The sequence below is a fragment of the Ostrea edulis genome, chromosome 2 (genome assembly GCF_947568905.1).
Source record: "Ostrea edulis chromosome 2, xbOstEdul1.1, whole genome shotgun sequence".
Taxonomy (NCBI): Eukaryota; Metazoa; Mollusca; class Bivalvia; order Ostreida; family Ostreidae; genus Ostrea; species Ostrea edulis.
The window spans coordinates 15,958,169-15,984,108 of record NC_079165.1 but is presented as its reverse complement, the minus strand read 5'-3'; the positions used below and the strand labels follow the sequence as shown (position 1 = coordinate 15,984,108).

General features: G+C 33.7%; 1 protein-coding gene and 2 long non-coding RNA genes across 5 annotated transcripts in view; 1 reads left to right on the top strand and 2 right to left on the bottom strand.

Moving 5' to 3' along the window:
- Positions 1-8,442, bottom strand: part of LOC125681764 (mucin-2-like) — a 31,326-nt gene extending 22,884 nt beyond the window's left edge. Inside the window, exons 1-3 of one of the 2 annotated variants that reach the window (XM_056156218.1) lie at positions 8,303-8,442; positions 5,471-5,697; positions 486-658 (exon numbers count right to left, since the gene is read on the bottom strand). In XM_056156218.1, the coding sequence (XP_056012193.1) occupies positions 486-658; positions 5,471-5,697; positions 8,303-8,372 (470 nt within the window). In that variant the 5' untranslated portion in view covers positions 8,373-8,442. The remainder of the gene's footprint in view (positions 1-485; positions 659-5,470; positions 5,698-8,302) is intronic. The other variant, XM_048921981.2, reaches the window with a different exon arrangement.
- LOC125681956 (uncharacterized) lies at positions 8,404-25,524 on the top strand. Of its 2 annotated transcripts, none has more exons than XR_008800487.1 (5): positions 8,404-8,570; positions 10,244-10,403; positions 22,540-22,624; positions 23,232-23,286; positions 25,303-25,524. It is a non-coding gene; the product is annotated as an uncharacterized LOC125681956 (long non-coding RNA). The 2 variants fall into 2 exon arrangements; XR_007372375.2 differs by lacking the exon at positions 8,404-8,570 and adding an exon at positions 9,325-9,463.
- On the bottom strand, positions 17,750-22,318 carry LOC125681955 (uncharacterized). The gene is made up of 3 exons (XR_007372374.2): positions 21,375-22,318; positions 20,410-20,476; positions 17,750-18,127 (listed from the first exon to the last, which is right to left on the bottom strand). It is a non-coding gene; the product is annotated as an uncharacterized LOC125681955 (long non-coding RNA).
- Positions 25,525-25,940: the final 416 nt, after the last annotated feature.

Genomic DNA, 25,940 nt, shown 5'->3' with positions numbered 1-25,940 from the left:
TTTTCCATTTAGTTTTCATTTCTATGGAAATATTATGTCATCCCAAAATAAGGACCACGTAGAACTTTTAAAACTTTTGTACAAATTGTCTCAATTTTGTATTCCTTATCAGAGTTAGGAGATTGATCGCTGTTCGTCATCATGATTTGCATATTGTGATGATTTGTTAATTGTCAAACATATGTTTGTATTCCCTGGATACTAAATATGAGTGGTCCTTCGAATGAGACGACAAAATCCGAGGTCCCGTGTCAAAGCAGGTGTGGTACGATTAGATCCCTCCCCGCTCAAAGGCCATAAGCGTAGAGCATAGACCTACATTTTGCAGCCCTTCATCGGCAATGGTGAGGCCTCCATTTGAGTGAAATATTCTTGGGAGGGACGTTTTCAATATTCAATTAATCAATCAAACGTATGTAAAACATAGGTCAAATGACATTAACAGGAAAACAACTGTTTGGAACTGCTAGACAATATTCACTAACTTGTGAATGGTTGCCAATGTTACTGATGGCATCGAGGAACCACCATCCGTCATGATGATCAGTACATTTTCCGCTGCCGCACGATCGCCGTTCGCTGTCGTAAAAAGTTCATTCTGAATATGAGTCAAGGCATTGTGTGTGTCAGTCGCTCCACCATGGAAGGTAAAATACGCCTAAAATAGGTTAAAGATCTGAAAACATTAGTGTCTGTATCATTGGTTGAGAGAGATAGATATAGGACATCGACTAACACTCAAAGGTTTATTACATACCAACACAAGTACATTTAAATACAACTCGATAGAAATATGTATCAAAATCGTTTTATCTATTAACAATAATCATTTTCATTCCTACAGTGTTTGTCGATTCCACATATCGCTGTGAGCTCGAAATAAAACCACAGCGTCCTCCATACCTGCTGCATATTTCACTATTTTATTTAACAACATTAAACTAACATCACAAATTAATGACGAAAGGATTATATTAGCTTTTCCATCGTTGACTTCCAATATTTCTGTAGCAATTTTCCATTATCACCTGCATATGGTGTTTATGCCTTTCAAATGCTTCCATACACAACACGCGAGAGCATGTCCTGTGTATTATCAATTTCAAATCGAATCAGCGTACTGACAAATGAGTGGATGTTACAAGGGCTTCAATAGTTTTGGATGTTCTCTTCAAAAGTTCAATTTCCCCTTCTGTAGTATTGCACAATTTCTTTACATAGTGATTTTGACTACGGATTACTATGTTTATCTTAGTTGCAATAATGTAGCCTTCTCCGATTTTTTTCGTTTTTTCGTTTTCTGACTTTCTTTACGTAAATAAAATGATATCCTATGTTTCTTAGTCAATATACAAGTTTACAACCTAGAACGTAGGATTTGTGAGGCACTATTCTACCGTTTTCAACCATTTCGATATATGAAAGGTGAAAATAACGAACTTTGATCAATCTCATAACTCCTACAAGCAATACAAAGTAGATCGTCGGGCAAACACAACCCCTGGACACACCAGATATGGGATCAGGTGCCTAGGAGTAAGCATCCCTTGTCGAGCGGTCACACCCGCCGTGAGCCCTATATCCTGATCAGGTAAACGGAGTTATCCGTAGTCAAAATCAGTGTGCCAAGAACGGCCTAACAATTGGTATGAAACATGTCAGACAGCATTTGACTCAGTGATAGGTTGTATTGACGAACTAAATCGTTATAAAGACCATAGAATTTGCGAAATGCTGAGTTCAATCAAGACGGTTGAACCCCTTGTGTCATCAACTTGTTTGTCAGTAATTTGCCTCGATTTAAAAACTGACCATACGCAGAACAAGCTCTTGCGTATCGATTCAGTTGAGATATATAAACACCACGTGCAGGTGATAATGGAATATTGCTACATAAATATGGGAAGTTTACGATGGAGAAGCTGAAATCATCCCGTTTGTCATACAGTTGAGTTGTCAGTTTGCCGTTAATGTCTACTTTCAATAAAATATCTAAGTATGAAGCAGAAGTGGACAACTAAGTCGTGTCTTTTATCTCGAGCTCACAGGAATGTATCGAATGGACATATGAATATTAATGAAAGTTATAATTGTTAATAGACAAAATGTCGTCGATATATCTAAATATCGAATTGAAGGCCACAACCTTATTCCAGTTTGTGCGCCATGTTTGATATACTGAAGTTTCGATTGTCACGTTATTTGCATATGCCATATAAGGTAGTATATACATCGATGGACAAGTACGGAGGAAAAAGCTATTTCGTCAGTATTAAAAAGGTTTAGATTTGATATCAAGTTAAAAAACAAACAGCAGAGTGTAAATTTGTTCTGCAACCATATGATTTTCCTTTCTTTGTCGGGGTGGCTCGAGTAATTACATTTTCGTGCAGATTTCCAATGTTTAGGTTTTCCAGTAGATCCACCTACAAGATCTCGCGATAATAAGCATGGCGGAGTAGACGAATAATTTTGCATGCTGTACATAATGTTTAATGAAAAATACATTTATTAGACATACCCAAGCACAAACTTGGTATTCTTTTTGGTGTAAACATCTTCTTGGACTAATACAAGGAGCTTATTATCGGTTATTCATAAAACTATTTTGCACCATTACGGAGAACCTATGGAATTGTAGCCCTATCCCGAAAACTTCACAATAAAAAAATCGGATAGGGCTACATTATTGCAGCTACGTTTATCTCATCACGATATAATGCTTACAGCGGATGTGACCGGTCAACAGGGATCCCCATTCCTCCCGATGCTGACTCGTCCCTGATATATCTCGGGGTCCGTGTTTGCCTTTCTCGTAATTTTGTAGTATTTACTAGAATGACGAGATTTGTCACTGTTATTACATGGAAGGTTCTTACATGAAAGGTGAAGATATCGCACAGTGATCAAACTCATATAAGCAATACAAAATAGGGAGTTGGGCAAAAACGAACCCTGGATATACCACAGGTGAGATCAGGTGCCTAGGAGAAGTAAGGATCCCCTGTTGACCAGTCGCACCCGCCGTGAGCCCCATATCTTGATCAGGTAAACGGAGTTATCTGAAGTCAATATGAAACACGCCAGACAGCACTTGAGCCAATGAAAAACTGGACTGTTGAAACCCCCGCACAATCAACTTGTTTGTCTTTAGCCAGACTCGATTTAACAATGATCATACGCAGAGCAAGTTCTTGTGTATCTAATCAGTTGAGAGATAGAAACACCATATGTAGGTCATAATGGAATATTGCAATATGAATATGAGAAGATGACAATGGAGAAGCTGAAATCATCCCATTTATCATAAAGTTGAGTTGTTACAGTGTAGTTTGCCGTTAATATCTATTTTCAAAAAAATATATAAATATGGAGAAGTAAACGAATCTGAGATGTCTTCGATTTCGAGTTCACAGGGGTATATTGAATCGACATTTGAATACATTCTGCTTCATAGGAATATAAAGACATGTCAGCTAACAAAAGCTCAGAATGCGTGCCCACCGGAATTCCAATAGACTGTTGAAAGATCTGATCACCAAGACTACGAAGATATTGTCAATGATGAACTACAGAATAATTTTGAATTCAACTTCAGAGTACTTGCGCATGGAATTAGAGTGGTGTTTAACAAATTGATTTTTTGGATGACTGATCCCTAGATGAATGTTTCCGTTTTGCATTGTTGTTGAAAAAGTAACTGTCTATGAAGTCAAAATAATTATGTTAAAAAGTCTAGTCTTTAATTTGTCATGAGGAATGATCGTGTAAAGTTTTGAAAAGTCATATGTTTTGATGTTGTTGATTTGAGAAAAACTGTGCAATTTCAATTCTATTAAAAGTTCTTTAATTTGTTTTGGAATGCACTTTTGATTTACACCACTTTTTTCCATTATGCATTGGCACATTACGTTTTGAATTGTCTGCTTCGCAGCTGTTAATATTTTCGTGAGGAGCAATGCTAAAGGCTTGGTAGAACACTCACTGGATCCAACAATGTATCTTTGTTTTTAAGGGTTTTTATGAGGTTTAGGAATCCAGTATATGTACGTTAACTCATATTCATCCAACCCATTGACTGGGATATGAAATGTGTCTAAACCTGAAGCATGGTTTTGTAGAATTTCGTCTTTTGAAAGGGCAATTGGAGTATAAATACGATTACCAAAATTGGAGTTAATGTCAAATTCGTTTAAAATACAGTTGTAATAATGAGTCTTACAAACAAAGACATTGTTGTTACAAGCTTTGTCAACTGGAACCAAAACATATTCCTCATGTAACCCATCTAATTCTTTTATCACTTCTGGTTTACGAAACACAGAAAGATAGATGGTACGTACGTTTGTTTTGTTGTGTTTAATGCGGGTCTTTTGATATTCCTCTTATACTTTTAATTCACTCTGACAATGTATCAAATTCTTTTTCATAATTAGCCCATCGTCTATCATAATCTTCAACAGAATTCATAATAGAGATTAATTTTGTCGCCAAATGAAGGAATGAGGTTTTCTGTATATGGAAGTTTTAGAATAAGTGATTTGAGGTCCTAATTTTCAACTATATCAACATCACCAGTAATGATACGGCCAACTGGACTATAGTTCAAAGAAGACGAAGCACAAGAAGACGTGTAGATTAAGTATAAGATTGTTTATATCTAGGCACTGCAAATTTTGTGTTATAATTAAAAAGTTTGGATGCAATAGTAGAAGTATATCTGTAGGAAATACAGGGTGTAAACTTGAACTTTAAATAAGTTGGAATACTAGACTGAACTCTTTTATGACGCAGAATGTTGCTTATGTTGATGGCATCTATTCCCTTGTTGGTAATTTTGAGCTTAAGGAACTGGTGGCATAATTCAGAAGGAATATCATCCATGACCTGTGGTGGTTTAAAGAACCTGTGATTGGCAACATCCATAATCATAGAGTTCAGTTCATATTCAGTTGTTGAAAAATCCAATTATGGACTAGCTATGGCTTCTTCAAATAACGTATGTAAAACTCTCAATGAAACAGAGCAAAGTTTTGTGCGAATGTGATGTGGACCTAATTGTATGTTGACGTAAGGCAAAAGTGAACCAAAAGTGACATCATTTATACTTGGTCTTTTACATGAACATACGAATAATTTTGAATTGTGTTAAGAAAGTGAAAGGTGAAAATAACGAACAGTGATCCATCTCATAACTCCTATAAGCAATATGAAATGGACGTATACAATTCATATGTTTCCTAGTCAATCGTGAAGATCCACTTTTACCATATTGAGAACACAATGAGAAAAACTACATATTTCGAACTAAAACTTGAAATACAAATTAATGCTAATATACATAAAAAGATGAATGAGAAAACTGTTTTGGAAAGTGAGAACTGCTTTATCTAACTCGTATGTGTCGGTATAACCTAGCATGGTAAATGTGTCATTTCAATTGTTCATGATAAAATATTAAAAGCTCTACCTTGAGATTGGAGACTAATTCGTTCTTCGTGCGGGAACCGTTTAGGGATATGTCTATATGTTGTCCATTAGCAAAACCCACCACCCCAATCTTCGTACGATGCCTCCCCAGCTCCAGTGAAGGTTGGAAAATGAAATACTCCACGAATGGAATAATCTGGTTATCGAAGACATTTTGGCCGATACTTTCAGAAGAGTCAAGAAGAAATATTATGTCTTTTGCTTTGTCTGTAAATAAAAACGGATAGGTGTGTGAGCCATTAATCTTTATTTTTGGTCTATGTAAACAATGTGTTTTCCTAACGATCGTACAGAGAACAGTGCGTTAGATGTAAGGGTGCATCATCAAAATCAAATATCAAGACAATTGGTGTACCCCAACGGTCGATATTGGGTCTTTTTCTTTTATTTGGCAATGGGTATCTTAATGTTAAACACATTATACAGATGACAAATGACAAGGCGCTTTAGAAAGGCGTAAATCTGTTACATTGTCAATTTTGTGGTGGAAAATCAAAGAATAATAAACTTTAAAAAAAATCAAACTGGATGAAATGCAGTACACGAGCAAGAAACTGGGGGTTGGGGGGTTAGGGGTGTCTGTACTGGTTAAACGGCACAAAGCAGCAGATATCCTCATGTGGACAGCAGTGTATTGAAAGAGAAGATGTTAATCGGCTAAACCCACGTCCTATTGTTTTTAATCCATATGTTAAATCATGAAACATATCAAAGTGATTCTAAACTTATATTTTGAGTGAATCATGCTGATTATATATACACTAGTTTCAACAGCAAATGCAACATGTCAAATATTGATAAACGTTTGAAATTACAAACTTAAGTTCAATTGCAATATCGCCATCTAGTAGTTTTAAAAGAAATATGTTTTACATTTTTGTATGTTGTAATTCGTTGAAAGCATTTTTACAATCTTAATGTTTTTAGAAACATCAAGATTCCAGATTATATCAATATTTTTTCAGGAATTATACAGTAATTCTCTAGGAATGTAGATAATTTTGAATATATAAAAATTTCTTATTCCTTATGATCTTTCGACTATGCAATTTTAAAGTTCCATGTTTCGCGACTTGAATGTAAGTAATTATGGATGAATTACAGAACCGCATTGTATACGTTTAAACATGAACCGCATGCGATCATTTTATAAAAAAACATTTATGGCAGACTATTAATTGTTAGACAATTCGTTGCATGCTAATTTTGAGAACGGATTACCCCGTTTACCTGATCAATATATAGGGCTCAGGGCGGGTGTGACCGGTCAATAACCTCCTTGTCACCTGATTCGACTTTTGATATGTACTGGGGTCGGTGTTTGCCCTTCTTTTAATTTTTTGTGAAGAAAGATACAAATTGAATTGCGTTACTGGATTCAAAATCATTTATCTATTTTCAAACATTTTATACATGGCATGTGAAAGATTGCAATATTTGATCTTTTCCATTTATATTCTAAATTTTCTATTTGCGTTATATGTTTTTTCATTCATTTTGTATAAATTTCATTTGTATTGTATAAAGTTTTCATTTTGCATTTCATATTTTTCATTTGTATAATTTTACATTTGTATTCTATATTTTCCATTTGTATTATTCCCGTGGGAATCCGGTTTAGAATAGGTCTTTAGTACCCCTTGCTTGTCGTAAGAGGCGACTAAATGGGGCGATCTTTCAGATGGGACCGCAAAAACTAGGCCCTTTGTCACAACAGGTGTGGCACAATAGAGATTCCTCCATGCTCAAACGCCGTGAGAGCCAAGCATAGGCCTACATTTTCAGCCCTTCACCGGCAATGGGGAGGTCTCCATATGAGTGAGTAATTCTTGGTCGAGACGTTATACAACGTACAATCAACCAACCATTTGTATTATAGAGCTATATTTGTTCATTTGTATTCTATAAGTTGGGTGTGACCAGTCGACAGGGGATGCTTACTCCTCCTAGGCACCTGGTCCCACCTCTGGTGTGTCCAGGCCACTCCAGGGGTCCGTGTTTGCCCAGCTATCTGTTTTGTATTGCTTATAGGAGTTATGAGTTTGATCACTGTTCTTTATCTTCGCCTTCCAATTGCATTGTAAAATATTTCATTTGTATTGTATCCGAGGGATGTTTTATTTTCCTTTATTACGGAGTATTAGCCAACGTCCTTTCGCGAATTTTTCACTCATATCGCGACGTCAGCGTACAACAAAAAGACTTATGCTTAGCGCACAGTGCTGTAGCAGCAAGGAATCGTCAACATACTAACACCTGTCGCAAGACAATACAAATGAAAAAAAAATTACAATATCAATGGAAATGATACAATCCAAATGATTAATTGTATATATGTAATACAAATGGAAAATATAGAATACAAATGAAAAATTATACTATATGAATAGAAACTATACAATATAAATGAAGAATTATACAATAAAAAAGTATGCAATACAAATGGAAAAGATATATCTATATAAAGGATTGACTTAGGTTTATCGTTTTCCTTGTGTAAATAATCATTGAATATGTTGATTCGACCGCGTATTGAAGAACATAATACTGTAGTTTCCAGAAAACACTATTTCGCACATGCACATTTAATCATACGAAGTGAAAAGATTGCAGATCACGTGACAGACCAAATACCAATTCATTGAACTAACTATTGACCTACTCACTTTATACAGTACAAGGTATAATCAAAAGTAAGATTAGAATATTGAATGCGTTCTTATATGGATACATTGAAATATATCTTTTCGCACATGTTGAAAAATAAATCTTAATGCCGGTGAATTTGTTATAATGGAAGTGAAACACTTACCATAGCAGAGACAAGGATAAACACAGGATATAATCAGCAGGATAATGTGATTGAAGTTGATTGTAGGCATGTTTGAAGTGAATACAGGCAAGTTTTCTTATCTTTTCTGTCGTAAATTTGTGGACGTCTTGAACCAAAATGGATTCATACAAGAATTCTGTGCGATTAATAGGCCAGTAAACTAAGGTCGTCTGTTCAGAGACCAGAAAAAGACGATATTTATCTGCGATCTAATATTAGTGAAGAGAACGTTCTATTTCAATCTCAGGTAAGTAGATTGACCATTCCCATTGTTGATAAGAAAAACCGCTACCCTGCGTAGGTAGGTACATGCTAGGCAATAAATAATAATACTGAGTTCTGGTACGAAAAGGTTACGCATGGTTGGGTCGAGGTCAAATTCTACATGAACCAGACTGGAACGGACATTATGTGGATCGGAAGATCCGTGCACTATCACACTACATTAGCATGGACACTCAGGTTGATAATTCTACTCCGGTATCTGATATCGCTACCATTCTGAGGGTTGGGTGTATGCTTTACTGTCAATGTATACCGTGTACCACACAGTAATTAGCAATTATATATGGAAATCATCTTCACAAGTCAAGGGTTATTGATTCGTCACCTAACACTAACCATTGACATCAGTCGCTATATTAAAGTTGGGCTCATTAGACCATTACGCAATCCACTATAAATAAAACATCCAATGAAATCACTTCATCTTGTTATGGTGTACATGAATACAAATGGCGCGATCGCATACTGCTGTATTGATAAACACGCGCAATTGCAATATTTACACTACTAATTACGTTTATTGATAGTAGATCAAGTTTGGAAACCTCTTTGTTTAAGACAATATTGCTTAAACGATTGAAATAGCGATAACTGTAGGTCTCAATTCACGTGTTTTTATTTGAATCTCTCGCTTCGCGTTGTTAGAAATAGAACCGCATTTTCATTGGTTCCCACTTTTTTGTCAGAACGAGTCCCGCTTTTTGATAGTCATTGATGTCAAGGGTTAGTGCGAGGTAACGAATCAATAACCCTTGACGTGTGAAGATGTATGGAAGTACCGAAGCTAATTGAATTGAAATAGTCTCCTACCAAGTATTTTCCATCGAAACGAAGTTCTTGGAGTGAAATAGTAACGTGAGTATGTGTGCGTTTAGGAATAATTGCGTGCATTCGCAATGGTTGTTTTTGTTACCTTCTGGGTGGAGCTTTGATTCTAAATAACTTTGAAATCTTAGATATGATCCTGACATTTTGGCATGCCGTATAATTAACAGTGTTGGATTTTAGCACAGTCTTATTCATTATGGAATGATTTCCCCGTTAAACAAAGTTGGCAATGAATGAAATCAACATACCTTCATAATATCAATAATTTCGCAGCGTTTCACAAAAATATCCCATATATCCCATGTCATATATTTCAAATACTCGATATTTTGTTGATATTTACACGGCACACTTTAATAAATTAGTTACCTGTGTCGACGTCACTCGATGTATAGTTATGACATCATCAGTTTACTTTCATATTGATCAGACAGAAATTACACGACAGCAGTATAAAATTTCATATTTCTTTAAATCTTAGTAGCTGCGTGGTTTATTTCATGCATAAATAAAACTTACATCAAGATAAAATCGGGATTTGATATATACTTATTTCAATTATGACGTCACATTGTTTCGTGGATTTTATCCCAGTAAAGACTTTTATAACCTGCCTTAACATACCCGCGTAATATTATTTTTGCTTGCGTGCAAAACGTACTGAAATCGATTTCCTAAGATACTTCGATAGCAAACACGATGTACACGAGCATACTGTTGACACAGTACAGATATTGTTATTGAAAAAACACCTCTGGTTTGTCAAGGGGCCTTGTTTGCCAACTCTTGATTTTATATTACTTGCAGGAGTTGTGAGATTGACTTGGCGACGGAACAGTGACTTCCTACAAATATTGTGGTTTTATGCAGTTACCAGGGATCGAATTTGGCTCGTCCATGTTTGGGAAGCGTCCGCCCCACCCACTAGAATGAACGACGCTCTAAGTACTGATGATATAGGAAATATGTATGTTAATGTTACCTTAGTTTTTCTTAATTAATTCCATCTTTATGTATCTTTATAATTGGAATTTCACAGTGTCCTTCAGTGGAAGAGAGATTATGATGTGCACTTTATCACAATTTTTAAACGCCAAGGAGGTCATCATCCAAAAAACAATCCTTCGAGAAGTTCTAGGATCCGACGAATTTAAAGGAAATCCGAAATCTATTAGATAACAGCTTTATATGTTGATTTCATCAGTGTTATTTTCACTACTGAATGAGATGTTATGGAATTTCCTCTCCCCTGTATTCGACAATATGAATATCCTGATGGGGGGGTGGGGGGGGGGGGGGTGTTACAGGTAAGTAAGTTCCTGGAATTTAGCATAAGCATTTCTCGATATGAAAACCAGTTCCAAAGATTCATTTTCCTGATCTAGAGGGCCCACGGCGGTGTCACCGACCAAAGGGGTTACTTCCCTTCAGTACCATATCGAACCTCTGGTTCGTGTAGCGATCTTAAGGTAATCGATATATAACGATCATTCTTCATATCTAATAAGTGGATGGTGTCATTTTTGTAATTGTGGCATCGTTTTGAAGGGATTATCAAATAAAAAATAAAATTTTGATGACTGCTTCATTTATTTCATCGTGAATTTTACATTGAACTGTTCGTTATCGTCACCTTTCATTGAAGTTTATACACCATATTCAACGTTACACTCGAGGAGTCGTCAATGTGGGTCACGATGGTTTTGCTACGAAGTGGTTAAACCACAGTGCCATCTAGTGTGAATAGATTTTCTCATAACATACACCATATTTCTGCAAACATCATATTGCATAGAGTTTTCGTATATGTATATATATATATATATATATATATATATATATATATATATATATATACATATTAAAAGAAATAGAATAAACAGTACACAAAGTTAAAAATTTAACGCAAGCGCTTTCATTTTATAATCCTCAGGCGTTACATTTTAAAATAGTTTTGAAATGGTTTGACGTCATAAAGGCGTCCTAACATTTCACGTACATAACGACGTCATAAACGAATGAAGGGAAAAGGAGTTTACGTTAAGCATATTATGACGTCATAGATAATAACAGTAAACATATTTTACAGTAAGCTATTGAGAGCCGGTTTTAAAGTCTTAATAAAGTGTCTTTCTTTTTCTCGTCGGGAAATAGTATTTTCTGTATACAGTTTATAAAACGGAAATACACTGAATTGTCCGTGGCCACTAACTTTAATTTTTCTGTATTCGGGTGCTGAAATGTGTTGTTTATGAACTCGTATACGAGTTCGCAGAGTAGTTCCAGTTTCACCGATATAATGTTTTCCACAGCCAGCACATGTTATAACATAAATTAAATTTTTGGTGGAGCACGTCATATCTGAATTTACCGTAAATTCCTTGTTGTTAAATTTGAACGAACTTCCTTCCCTTAAGTATGGGCACGTTCCGCATCGCCGATCGTCACATTTGGTAACGGTGACATTTTTGTTTCTGTTATCAAAAAGGAGGATTGATAACAGAAACATCCAGGAATGGTATACAAGATGTACTGTAATCCATTGTGAATTTTAAATTGATATCCAATTCGAATTGTTATGTTCCTGGATTCCTGGATGTTTCTGTTATCAAAAAGGAGGATAAAATAATTACAGATATTTTTTACAAACACACGGACACTCACCAGTATTTACACTTTTCGTCCTCGCATCCAAGACACACAAAACGTGCCATACCTTACAACCTCGCCAGAAGAATATGTACCATCGTTAGCGAAGAACCTACCAGAGAACAACGTTTAGGGGAATTAAATAGTTATTTACAAAAACAGAATTATCCAATCAAACTTATAAACGACGGAATCAAGAAAACCAGAGAACTCAATAGAGAAAATCTTATCAATAAATCCAAAATCAATCCCACAACAAATTCACACATTTTACCGTTTGTTACAACATACAACCCAAGGAACTCTAATGTTACACCTATCGTTCGGCAACTCAACGACCTACTAAAAACAGATGAAAAAATGAGGAAAATTATGAAGAAATATACTTTTATCAACAGCAAGAGACAACCGAAAAATCTTAGGAGACTGACGATCGGCGATGCGGAACGTGCCCATACTTAAGGGAAGGAAGTTCGTTCAAATTTAACAACAAGGAATTTACGGTAAATTCAGATATGACGTGCTCCACCAAAAATTTAATCTATGTTATAACATGTGCTGGCTGTGGAAAACATTATATCAGTGAAACTGGAACTACTCTGCGAACTCGTATACGAGTTCATAAACAACACATTTCAGCACCCGAATACAGAAAAATTAAAGTTAGTGGCCACGGACAATTCAGTGTATTTCCGTTTTATAAACTGTATACAGAAAATACTATTTCCCGACGAGAAAAAGAAAGACACTTTATTAAGACTTTAAAACCGGCTCTCAATAGCTTACTGTAAAATATGTTTACTGTTATTATCTATGACGTCATAATATGCTTAACGTAAACTCCTTTTCCCTTCATTCGTTTATGACGTCGTTATGTACGTGAAATGTTAGGACGCCTTTATGACGTCAAACCATTTCAAAACTATTTTAAAATGTAACGCCTGAGGATTATAAAATGAAAGCGCTTGCGTTAAATTTTTAACTTTGTGTACTGTTTATTCTATTTCTTTTAATATTTTATACCGGACACTGTGATTTTTAAAAAAACACAATTTGGATATATATACATGTATATATATTAAAAGAAATAGAATAAACAGTACACAAAGTTAAAAATTTAACGCAAGCGCTTTCATTTTATAATCTTCAGGCGTTACATTTTAAAATAGTTTTGAAATGGTTTGACGTCATAAAGGCGTCCTAACATTTCACGTACATAACGACGTCATAAACGAATGAAGGGAAAAGGATTTTACGTTAAGCATATTATGACGTCATAGATAATAACAGTAAACATATTTTACAGTAAGCTATTGAGAGCCGGTTTTAAAGTCTTAATAAAGTGTCTTTCTTTTTCTCGTCGGGAAATAGTATTTTCTGTATACAGTTTATATATATATATATATATATATATATATATAGTAATCATTGCCAAAGTATATAATGTACCAGTGATAATTTTAAAAGTTGATAACAAAACTGCAAAGGACATCAGGGGATAGTGCGCATTATATTTAACAGGATCCTCCCTGTATCTAATGCAGGGTTGTAATTGTCATTTATAGCATGTATATTAAATCTGGTAAAAAATGTGCATATTAGACACCAGTGGATAATGCATTAATTAAAAGAATTTTATCAGATCATGCAATAAACTCCTTATATGTAGCAAAATATCGCAGTCTTTGATTTATATAAAATCATAGTAGAAAACATTTCAAATTCCTGAGTGGTGCAGGTCTCATACTCATTTACAGATTGACAGTTTATAGCGCTGAGTTTCTGTAACCACACACATGTATTACTAATGTTTATTTATGCAAGCATTTATGATATATATTAATCATTAACAAATATATTAATGTGATGGGACAATATACATCGATATACATCATAACTTTTTCCTTTATTGATACATTAAGCAGTAAATATATTCATAAGTCATTTCTAAAAAAAATTCTGCTTTTATGACTGAAATACCTATACATGCATTTCTGATTTTTTTAATTAATTTAGATTTACTTATTCCAATTACAAACTTATAATTACAGAAACACACATGTAATAATATCAATACTCTTTTTCATATTCAGATTACTCATGTATCTGTATGCTAGAGCACAATCTGTACAAAAATTAATTAAAAATCTTAAATCAAATATTGCATCACAATTAGGATTACATTGCACGACACTGTAATTAACTATTGTTTTAATATACATCAACTATATTTTGTCTGTAAGAAACCTTTGTTGTTTCATTTTTAGTAAGTAAATGATTTATTATAGAGACATGTGTTTTATACATTACAGAATTGAAAAAAAAACATTAAACAGAATAATAGGAATTTAAACACCCGGCCTATCGGGCCTATATGTCACTTTTAACAGAAAAGAACCCATTAAGTAATAAATACAGTGGTACATGTATTACGCATGTCTTTTACTATTATGGTATATGATAGACTGTCTGTAGGTGTATGCGAAGAACAGGAATTTTAGTATTACATTTCGCAACATAATTAAACAATTAAGTCTCAGAAATCAAAACTGAGCTGTGATCTCAGCCAGAAGCTGTTCTAGAAATTTAGGAGAAGAAATTATTTTGCATGATCATATTACATGGATTTTTTTTCAAGTTTGGCCAAGTTAGGATCATGGTGTGCACTGAGTATTATTTAACCTAAAGTAAAGAATTTTGTAATTATAAGCTCTCTTTAATGAAAATCTGACTGTGCAATGTTAATTATTTTACATGTTTTAGTTTGTGCTATATATTTAACTTAACTGCCTTGTAAAAAGATTTGTGAATTCAATTTAAAGAATTGTAACTGATCAAAATATTTATTATATTGCATGTTGATGGAGTTTTGAAAATTTAAAAGCATAAATTAAGGCGTCAAATAAAAATTGTGTTTCTGACCCTAAATTAAACACACCACCCCTAGTTTTTAAAATAAACATATATTGTTAAATAGATCAATGAAGAAACATTGTTTGGGGGACTTGACATCTGTAATTCAATTTTATCTATATAATAAGTAATTTTAATCAAACTAAATCTAAATATTTCATTGACAAGTGAAAATAAGTTCAATAAGACATAATTAATTTGTTTAAATGGAGATTGTGATCAGAATGTTAAAACTTAAGATCAATTCTATGTAAAAATCAAAGAAATCAGATAGGGTCTGGCCACTCAATGTCACAGATTTCTTTGATTTTCACAGTATTAACTTTATTTGCACCATCTTACATAATTTCAACCCCACCACCGAATTTCTACCATCCGTTGCCATGGAAACCGACAGCAGTCTATGAGGGCTAATTGAACTGCAAAATTCAGCCCGTTTTGCCCATGTTTTGTCCTTGTGGTATATACAAAATTGAAAAAGACAACTAATTTTCTCCATAAATCTCGATTCCCCATAAAATTCCCTCCTTATTTATGATATCTATATCCACCTATGGTAAAGAGTGTGTTACTGACCGCTGTACCAATGTATTATAATTTGGCACTTTGCCAAAAAGTGATTTTTTGTTGGATTTCATTGATGAATTTAGATAATTTGGAAAATACATACAGCATAATCAACTGCCATCAAAGGATGTCCATATCAAAGGCTCTTAATATATATAAAAAGATTAATGGTGAAACGTAGTGCAATTGATCTGTAGTAGCATGAAAACTGTAGATTTGGGCATTTTGCCAAAACGGGATTTTTTGTTGGATTTCGTTGATGAATTTAGATAATTTGGAAAATACATACAGTATAATCAACTGTCATCAAAGGATGTCCATATCAAAGACTCTTAATATATATAAAAAGATTAATGGTGAAACGTAGTGCAATAGATCTATTGTAGCATGAAAACTGTAGATTTGGGCATTTTGCCAAAACGGGATTTTTTGTTGGATTTCGTTGATGAATTTAGATAATTTGGAAAATACATACAGCATAATCAACTGTCATCAAAGGATGTCCATATCAAAGACTCTTAATGTATATAAAAAGATTAATGGTGAAACGTAGTGCAATAGATCTATTGTAGCACGAAAACTGTAGATTTGGGCATTTTGCCAAAACGGGATTTTTTGTTGGATTTCGTTGATGAATTTAGATAATTTGGAAAATACATACAGCAAAATCAACTGTCATCAAAGGATGTTCATATCAAAGACTCTTAATGTATATAAAAAGATTAATGGTGAAACGTAGTGCAATAGATCTATTGTAGTAAGAAAACTGTAGATTTGGGCATTTTGCCAAAACGGGATTTTTTGTTGGATTTCGTTGATGAATTTAGATAATTTGGAAAATACATACAGCAAAATCAACTGTCATCAAAGGATGTTCATATCAAAGACTCTTAATGTATATAAAAAGATTAATGGTGAAACGTAGTGCAATAGATCTATTGTAGTAAGAAAACTGTAGATTTGGGCATTTTGCCAAAACGGGATTTTTTGTTGGATTTCGTTGATGAATTTAGATAATTTGGAAAATACATACAGCATAATCAACTGTCATCAAAGGGTGTCCATATCAAAGACTTCTAATTTATATAAAAAGATTAATGGTGAAATGTAGTACAATTGATCTATTGTAGTGCGAAAACTAGATTTGGGCATTTTGCCAAAAATTCATACTAATGACAAATAATACAACCTACACCATTTTCAGTTAAAATGAACAATATGAGCAATTGATATTTCAAAAATAAACATGGAGAAGTTTAACATATTAATAAAAATTAGTTAGAGTGATTAAAAAAAACCATGTAAACATAAACTGTAATCCAGTAGGACCCCCCCCCCCCCTCCCCAAACACCAAGTAGATTTTGCAATTATTTCCATAAACGAGCTATATTACATGTACTGTATTGTCATGTAAACTATTATCGATAACTATAAAAAGTCTTCTCAAGATATTGGGTAGATACCAATAAATTGTTCATTGTACTGCCTTGTATTTGTTGACCTTTGACCTGGAAATCATTAGGGTCATCTACTATTCATAACCAACCAACATATGAAATATCATAATTGAACAACAGGCCCAAGATATTGGGGGGACACCATTGCATAGAGTACTAGCTACATTGCACCTAGTCATTTTTAATTGATTGATTTATTGATATTTTCCGCCATACTCAACAATTTTTCAGTTTTCTGATGGTGCCCAGTGTTTATTGGTGAAAGTGAGAACCCAGACACAATGCACCTGGGAAGAGACCACCGACCTTCCGAAAGTAAATTGGGAAACTTTCTCACTTAATACCAGCGCGAGCGGGATTCGAACCCGCGCCGACTGAGGCCATGTCATTTTGAACGCTATGCTCCAACCACTCGGCCACGGAGGCCCCTGCCATTTTTAATCTTTTGACCTGAAAATCAATGGGGGTCATATACTACCAGTGACCAACCCCTGTATGAAATATCACTATCGATCAAAGGGTTCTGAAGAAACTGGTCAGACATCAATTGTACAGAGTATTGTATTGCACCTGGTGACCTTTGGACCAGAAAATCAATAGGTGTCATTTTTTACTGCAGAAACTGCATGAAACTTTAAAATTTATTGAAGTTTGTTGAGTGTTACTGTAATCTATGTTGACATACCAGTAATTAGTAAATTTATAATATTAACACAGAACAACTCATTTTTGCAAAGTTGTTTATTCAACAAACATGGATCACAATGTTATCCAAACAACACAATCATCTTTTTTAAAAAATCATTATAATAGTGATTTTCCTTCAACTGTTCAGTAATGAATCCTTATTCAGTAGGCTCACATAAGACACTTGCAGGTTAATTTTGCAATGTTTTAGTTACATTAGTCTTCTGACACCAAAACTTGATCTTAACTAAGTCATGGTGTTTCCTTAGAAGAACAGTTTACTGAATCAGGATGGACTTGTGTCGTGAGGTGTGTTCATTGACTGTAAAACTCGCAGTTTTTTTCCATTCTCAAGAGCTCTTCTTTGTCTTCTATATCACATAAGAGTCATGGAATGCATCTTCTGCTCTTCAAGTTCTAAAAAATGTATTGAACAAATATTGAAAAGTTCATCTTATTTTTCACATTTTCATACAGTACACACCTAATTCAATTTGATTAAACTAAATTTACATGTACAAGATCATTCATGATGCTAGAATAGTAATTTTACCACTTAATTAATTACTTAGTTGATAGATTATCATGCCCGCCCACCCGCCCCTCAAAAATCATCTGTGAAATAACATAGATTTATATATCTGGCATTAAATTATGCACTTCTGTTGACAAAAACTTGTTTGTCATCAATATATTTCTCAGAAAATAAAAATTAAAAAATAAAATCTTCCCACAGTCTGCCCCATACTTTTTGGTGACCCAGGATGATAATCTTACTAATTAAGTTGAATTGGCCTAAAGGATGTTATGTTTTGATACAGTTTGTATACATGTGTTTATGCTGTATTGAAGAGCTATTAATAGTGTTAATACTCATAAATTAACAAGATGTCCACAAACCTTATTGGTTACCTGAGTATTAATCAAATTTAAAAAAATTCAAAGTATCACTATAGCTCTAAGGGGTACAAAATCCATGTTATACACTATATGACTCTTTTGGACCCACATTCACAACCCTGTGTTTTCGAAATTCGCAATTTTGGTACCCCTTTCTGTTTTTCCTTCATAAGCATTCAGCTTTATTTAAGGTAGTTCCACCCTCCTGTGATGTCATAATATTTTGCGGAGTCAATGATTTAATAAGATTTATGCATAACATGAACATAAATTGTGTTCGAGTCTTTTTCAATAGTTATTGTAAAAAAATCTTGTATAACCATAAAATATTTCAAACGTATATGAATATAATCAATGAGCTACATTTTTCACAATGCTATACGAGTTATTTCCCCCTGATTACAGGGAGTGCGCATCACATTACTGTCATTCGATGGTGTCAAGTAAGGAATAAATAGAAAATTTGCAATTTCTGATTGCAATTAATTGCCAGTTAAGGAATTTTTCTAAGAATTAAGTGTAATGGCTTGAAAACAGTATAACTGAACAAAATGTCTTAGTCACTGATTACATGTATGTGGCCCATGTGTGTTTTTCTTGCAAGCAATGTATGGTCATGACGTAACAAAGTATGTAAATATTAACTAGTCCTCAATTTCTTTAGATCAGAATCATGATGTCCTTAGTATATCAGCAATTCTTCATTATTAATTTCTATCAATATTTTCAACAACCAAACACAACAAAACATGCAATAAGATATGCCTAAAACACATGTACAACCAACGCATACATGTACATTATCAATTTATCGTTTCACAATGAACAACACTACTTGTTGCTAAATGTACACCAGATGCCAATAAACAAAGCATGTTAATTATCTTGAATTGGCATCTCTAGTGTAAAATTTTTGTTAAAATTTAATTGTTAAGAATTTTCAGGCATTGTTATGAAGTCACCCCCCCCCCCCCCTCCTTATCACATGTATGCTTTCATTGTGCTCTTAATTCTAGGTGTCTGTTGTTTTAAAAACAGACTACTACTGAAATCCTCAGTATTAATTACATAATTTGGACACAAATAAATGTCAAATACACTTACACCCCCCCCCTTCCCCAACTCTACAATTTAACGAAGTGTATATCTGAAAAAGTTTTCTCCATAAAATTGAAGAAATCAAACCCTAGTTCTAAAACAAAATTCTCAATTTTGGTATAGAGCATTTTTAAAAGTACCGTCAATCCAGAGTCCTTAGATTTACAATCTATGTTAATTCCCCTTGTCCCAAAGATGCTTAAAAGAAATTTGAAAAGAATTGGAAGGGTGGTTATCAAGAAAAAATATTAATGTTCAATTAATGTCTTATGATGACTGACGCACACAAATAGCAACATGTAGGTCACGTGAGTGATTCTCAACATTGACCTAATTAGAATTAATCATTTTTACAATTGATACTGAGCTCATACACATGTGTACATATATATGTGCGTCATTGACAACAAAACAACTAGTCTTTTTGAGTATGCTAATTACATGTAAGTGAAGTAATACATTTTTTTTTAGGAAGTTGTGATGAAAACGTTTCAAGTCATCATGTCGCATAAAAAATGGATGGTCTCCTGTGATTATTCTAGAGAATTCAGTTTCCATGCAGGCTCTATAACCAAGAAACTAAACCCGATGTACCACATTCCCCACATCTATTAATTTGTTTTAGGATTTATAATACTGAGATTCAAATTTGAATTTCAAATTATGTATTCAATGTGTATGTATTAATGCTGAATATTTACCTCCTCAAAGTCAGCAACTTGGTCAACTCCATCTTTAGGAGATTTGCACAGTATGATGCTCATACAGCTGAAACACAGAAAAGCACACATTAATTACATAAAATAGTGGTCATGTACTTTGGCCAAAATATGTGATTATTGGATGAAAAAGTAAGAATTCAAAAGTATTTGAATATTTACAATTTACATTTAATATTTTTTGATTTACTTCAGTTGACAGGACCTACATGTATTAAAATTTGAGGGCCCAGTTACAGGACCCAATTCAAAATCATCAATTTTTCATAATTTATTTTTTCCAAATCAAGTGTCCTAAAGTTCATAATTACAGATATGAGAAAACTTTAAATCATAATAGTATTTGTGCGATTTCTTCTGTAGATCAGAACCATCACATATTAGTGGGGTTACCACAGGTAAACAAACTTGAAAGCAGCCTGGCTCACCAATATATATGATTTTAACAATCTTTATCTAGAATACACACAGGCATTCACATGTCTGTTTTTATTGTAAACTTGACAGTCAGAGAGAGAGAGAGAGAGAGAGAGAGAGAGAGAGAGAGAGAGAGAGAGAGAGAGAAAGAGGGAGGGGGGGGGGTCATCACTTAGTATTACATAAATTAAGCCTAGTCCTTTTGAAAATTTCCACATGAAACATGATTTTATAAGTATTCCCCAATTTTTACAGATCCTGAACTCTGTGTAAATGTGATAGGAAACTCCCTGAGTGAATGTTAGGTTGGGGACATACTTAACTAGTATTCTATACTGTACACCCATGCAGTAAATGGCAGGACTACTTATAATGTTCAGTCTACATGTATACCACTATAGCTGACTAGCCTGGCTGGCAGTATAAAATAAATTGGGGTTCTCATATGTTTACTAAAAGCCAAATTTTCTGATATATTTTATTCAGCCTTTACTTTAGAATTTGGATTCTAAATCAAATAGAATACTTACGTCAATACAAGTTCCAACACGGCAATAGGCAGGGCTTTTTCATATTTTCTATGAATATGTCTGTCAGCCTTCTGTTTCCCTGGTCATTTTTTTAGTCGGATGTGATGCAATAAAGCGTTAAATTCTACAACATTTACTTTTTCTACGAATACGTAGACGATTGGATGCTAGAGTCCGGTGACTATGGCAAAGATCAAACGGATTTGTATTCCATGAAGTAAACCGGAATCCTTTAGCACAATTGAAGATAAAGATCGTGGTAGTGAATTAAGTGAACAAAGAGCATCTGATATTGATAAACATCTGAAGAACAAATTGAATAAAAACTCCATTTCCACCTCCTGCCATACTGAAAACAAATGAAGGCTGTTCATATCTCCAATACAAGAGAGTGTTACAAAGGGCAATAACTCTTTCTGGTGTATTTTGGTTTGTGCACCAGAGGAAACTACTGGTTTATGTGTTTACCTTTGGTTTCTCCACAAATGTGTTTCTGTACTTTTTTAAAGTAAGATTCAATACATTTTACTAGCATGTGAGTTTACACCAAATGACTGGGCAAATATATTTTATCCCTCTCTAAAAATTACATATATCAAACCCTTATACATCATAAAAATAATTATTTCTATTGTTTCCAAGGATTAAATAAATACAAAAAAAATTCTAAAAGCTAGAACCTAACTCAAAATAATTTTTACAATTGTTGTTTTTATAAACAATAGCGTTTAATTTTTGATTATTCAAAATATAACATACATGTGCATATCTTGTCCAGCTGTTGTTAGAGGATCGGTTTCCATGGCAACCGTTGCTAAGTCAAACCTTTGCATGTCCTTTTTGTTTTATATCTATCATAATATTGTTACACACAAAGTTTCATAAAAATCTGTGACATACCGTGGCCACTGAATTTTGATAGTTACATAGAATCAGTCTTAATTGTTTACAGTTAAAGAAAAAAGATATGAATTATATATCCCAATCTGAATTAAAGTTAGACTGGTATATTTGACTCGTCTTCGGTACACCTCAATACAAGGAAGTGTATCATAGAGAAGTGGGATTCTTTTTCTCTTGCCATTATTTTGACTTACACAGCAATTTATATTTTTAGCCTAAATTTTAAATCATAATACATATTTGTGCATGTGTCTGCTTTCAGTGTACTTTTTGGGGACTTTGAGTGATTCATCACCCTTTGCACAAATGCATTTTGAGATTCTCAAAGGAATCCTAGATTTGTCAAGGTATATCACATCTTCCTATAATTGAATGTAATGATTATGTTTTCAAGATTTTAAAGGAAATTATTCTGTCTACAAAGCGAGATCATTTTATCTGTCCTTAAATTTTTAACCAAGCTATACACTGCATGCAGATAATTATGTTTCTTAAAAAAATGTTATAGTATTTAAACATCTTTTTATGCATGGTTGTATATGTACATGTAACAGAACTTATGAAGTACATGTATATGTGTTCAGTGTTTTATTATGTAAAATCTACTTAGAAGTACAACTACATTTACAAATTATGTACATGCATACAAAGGCAAAAACACAATTTCTACCTCAAAACTTTCATCAGATACAAGTAAAAAAAAAATTAAGATTATAAGAATTAAGCTAATAATTATACATGTAGCAGATCTTAGAAATATTTTCATGAAGAGATACATTATTGCTTATGCTATCACTTTGCCTGTCTTTTTGTCTTGGTCGAGTATAGTACACTTGCAGATGACACACACTGTTTCATGGAATACTGAATCTTAATTATTGACAAATCGTATAATTTCATAATATTACATTTTTTGTTACATACTAAATAACTGCATGATTTTTTTCCTTTTAGAAGCCATGTGTATTAATTGCTTCCCATCAAATAGTACAGTGTCTTTGTGTAAATTGTAAGTATTCAGTATCTTAGTATAAATCTTAAGTATTTTGAAGCATGGTGTTATAGTTAATTTATTATGTCTCCCCTCTTCCAGGGGGATTAAGACATTGTTTTTGTATTTTCTGTCTGTCCATCTGTCACAAATTCGTGTGAACGCTTCTCCTCCTATATGGCTTATCCGATAGACTTGAAACTTTGTACAATGCTTCATTGCAATATGTAGATGTGCATGTTGTTGGGACGGGGGGATCCAATTATTTTTCTAAAAGTTATAGTGGATCTAAGAGGGGTGGAAGATGTTTAAATAGCTTGTGAATGCTTCTCCTCTGATATGGATTATCAGAGCTAGACTTAAACTTTTCACAATACTTCAATGCCATTTGCAGATTGGCATATATTGTAGGGATAGGAGGATCCAATTGTTTTCTTAAAATCTGAGGGGTGGAGGGTATAAAATAATTAAGAACACTTCTATAATTGACTTATCGGAGTTCATAAATGCTTATATGCTTCTGCTCATGCTTTCTCCTCCATACCATACAGTACACTAAGGGGAAGTTTCATTTGGAGAACTTCCAATTTGGGGAGCTCAGGGAGACATTTGTATTTCCTAATAAACAATCTTTAGTTTCAAATTGTGATTATGGTATTTTTGTTTCTCTTCTATAAAATGTTAATTATATTAAATATCTATTTTGAAAAAAAAAATCATAAAATATATATGTAAAGTTATAATTAAAATTTTTCTTTCTGGTAAAATAGGCATAGTGTATATGTAGTGTAGATATAGAAATAAATCACATAGCAAAGAAAAATTCCAAATCGAATTTAGCTCACATGAGCTGAAAGCTTGAAAGAGCAATTCTGATCACTTTTTGCTGTCATCAGTCCATCTGTACAACCTTTTCAACTTCTTCTCCAGAACCATAGTGTTAATTTCAGCTTAACTTGCCACCCTTCACAGGGGAGATAATCACAAAATAGGGTGGTGACGCCCCGGTCATTGAAAGTCTTCTCAAGAACCACAGGGCCAGAAGAGCTGAAATTTACAAGCAAGCTCCCTGGCATAATGTAGATTCAGATTTTACCCCTTTATTAAAATCATGACCCCTAGGGATAGGATGGGGACACAATAGGGGATAAAAGCTTTACATGCAAAGGTGTAAGGAAAATCGTTTAGAAATCTTCTTCTCAAGAACCACTGGGCCAGGAAAGCACAAATTTATAAGAAAACTTCCTGACATAGTGCAGATTCAAGTTTGATAACATCATGGCCCCCAGGGGTAGGATGGGGCAACAATTGGGGATCAAAGTTTTACATACAAGTACAGTGTATATAGGGAAAATATAACATCTTCTCAAGAACCAATGGACCAGAAAGTAAGACAAAGTTTATATTTACATGAAAGCTCCCTGACATAGTGCAGATTCGAATTTGTTAAAACCATAGCTGCTGGGGGTAGGATGGGGCCACACTAGGGGATCAAAATTTCACATACAAATATAGAAGGAAAATCGTTTATTTTTATTTTAAAGAATCACTGGGCCTGAAAGTCTTACATTTATATCAAAGCTTCCTGACATAGTGCAGATTTAAGTTTGTTAAGCAAGTTTTTAAAATTATGCCCCCCCCCCCCCCCGGGGAAGGGTGTGGCCACAATAGGGGATCAAAGTTTAACATACAAATATATAGGGGAAATCTTTTCCTCAAGAAACCATTGGGACAGCGAAATTTACATTCACATGAAAGCTTCCTGACATTGTGCAGATTCAATTTTGTAATAATCATGGTTTCGGGGGTAAGTTGGGGCCACAATAGGGATCAAAGCTTTACATGCAAATATACAAAAGCAATCTTTAAATATGGGCCAAGGTACCTCATGTGAGCAGTGTGGCCCATGGGCCTCTTATCTTTAATGCTATTATCTAGAAGGAGTAATTAAGACATCAATCAGTATTCATATTTCATACTGGAAAATAAAATTTAGATAGCTTATATTGATCTTTGTGATTTTTTTTCTTTCAGATATTCATTTTGAGGAAATAGCTGGTGTGCAGTGTACATTCCTAAATGAATTCATCAGTTTACATTAAGGATCTACCTTCAAATCCTGTAATCTGGGATGCTCTAAAGTGCATGTCACAGACTAAAGTTATAAAAATAACTTCCAAGAATTTTTAAGAAATTGTTATAACTTTAAAATGTATGAATATATACTGATATTGAATTAAATTTTATAAAATGTCAGCATCTGATTTTATGTATACATAGACATATTGTAAAGATTTTCCACTTTAAAGGTTTAATTTCTTTAATATTTTTAAGACAAAAAAAACTTTTATGCAGATACAGTGGTGTAACATTGTCTTATTTTCTGATCAATACATAAAATGTGGAAAATTTTCAACCATTGAATTTCCATTTATGAGCAGTAACTTGTTCATAGTACTTCTTAACCAACTTTGATACTGTATAACTATAAGAGGTAATCAACAGATATACAAGTAAATAAAGAAAAGAAATCTCTCTCTCTCTCCATCTCTCTTTCTCCATTTATTTAGATAAAGAATTTTTTTTCTTCACTTTTTTCTCTAATTAGATTACAATTCAGATACCTGTGCACTTACATCTTACTTTAAAGGGGCATTAGCTGTGAAAGTGAT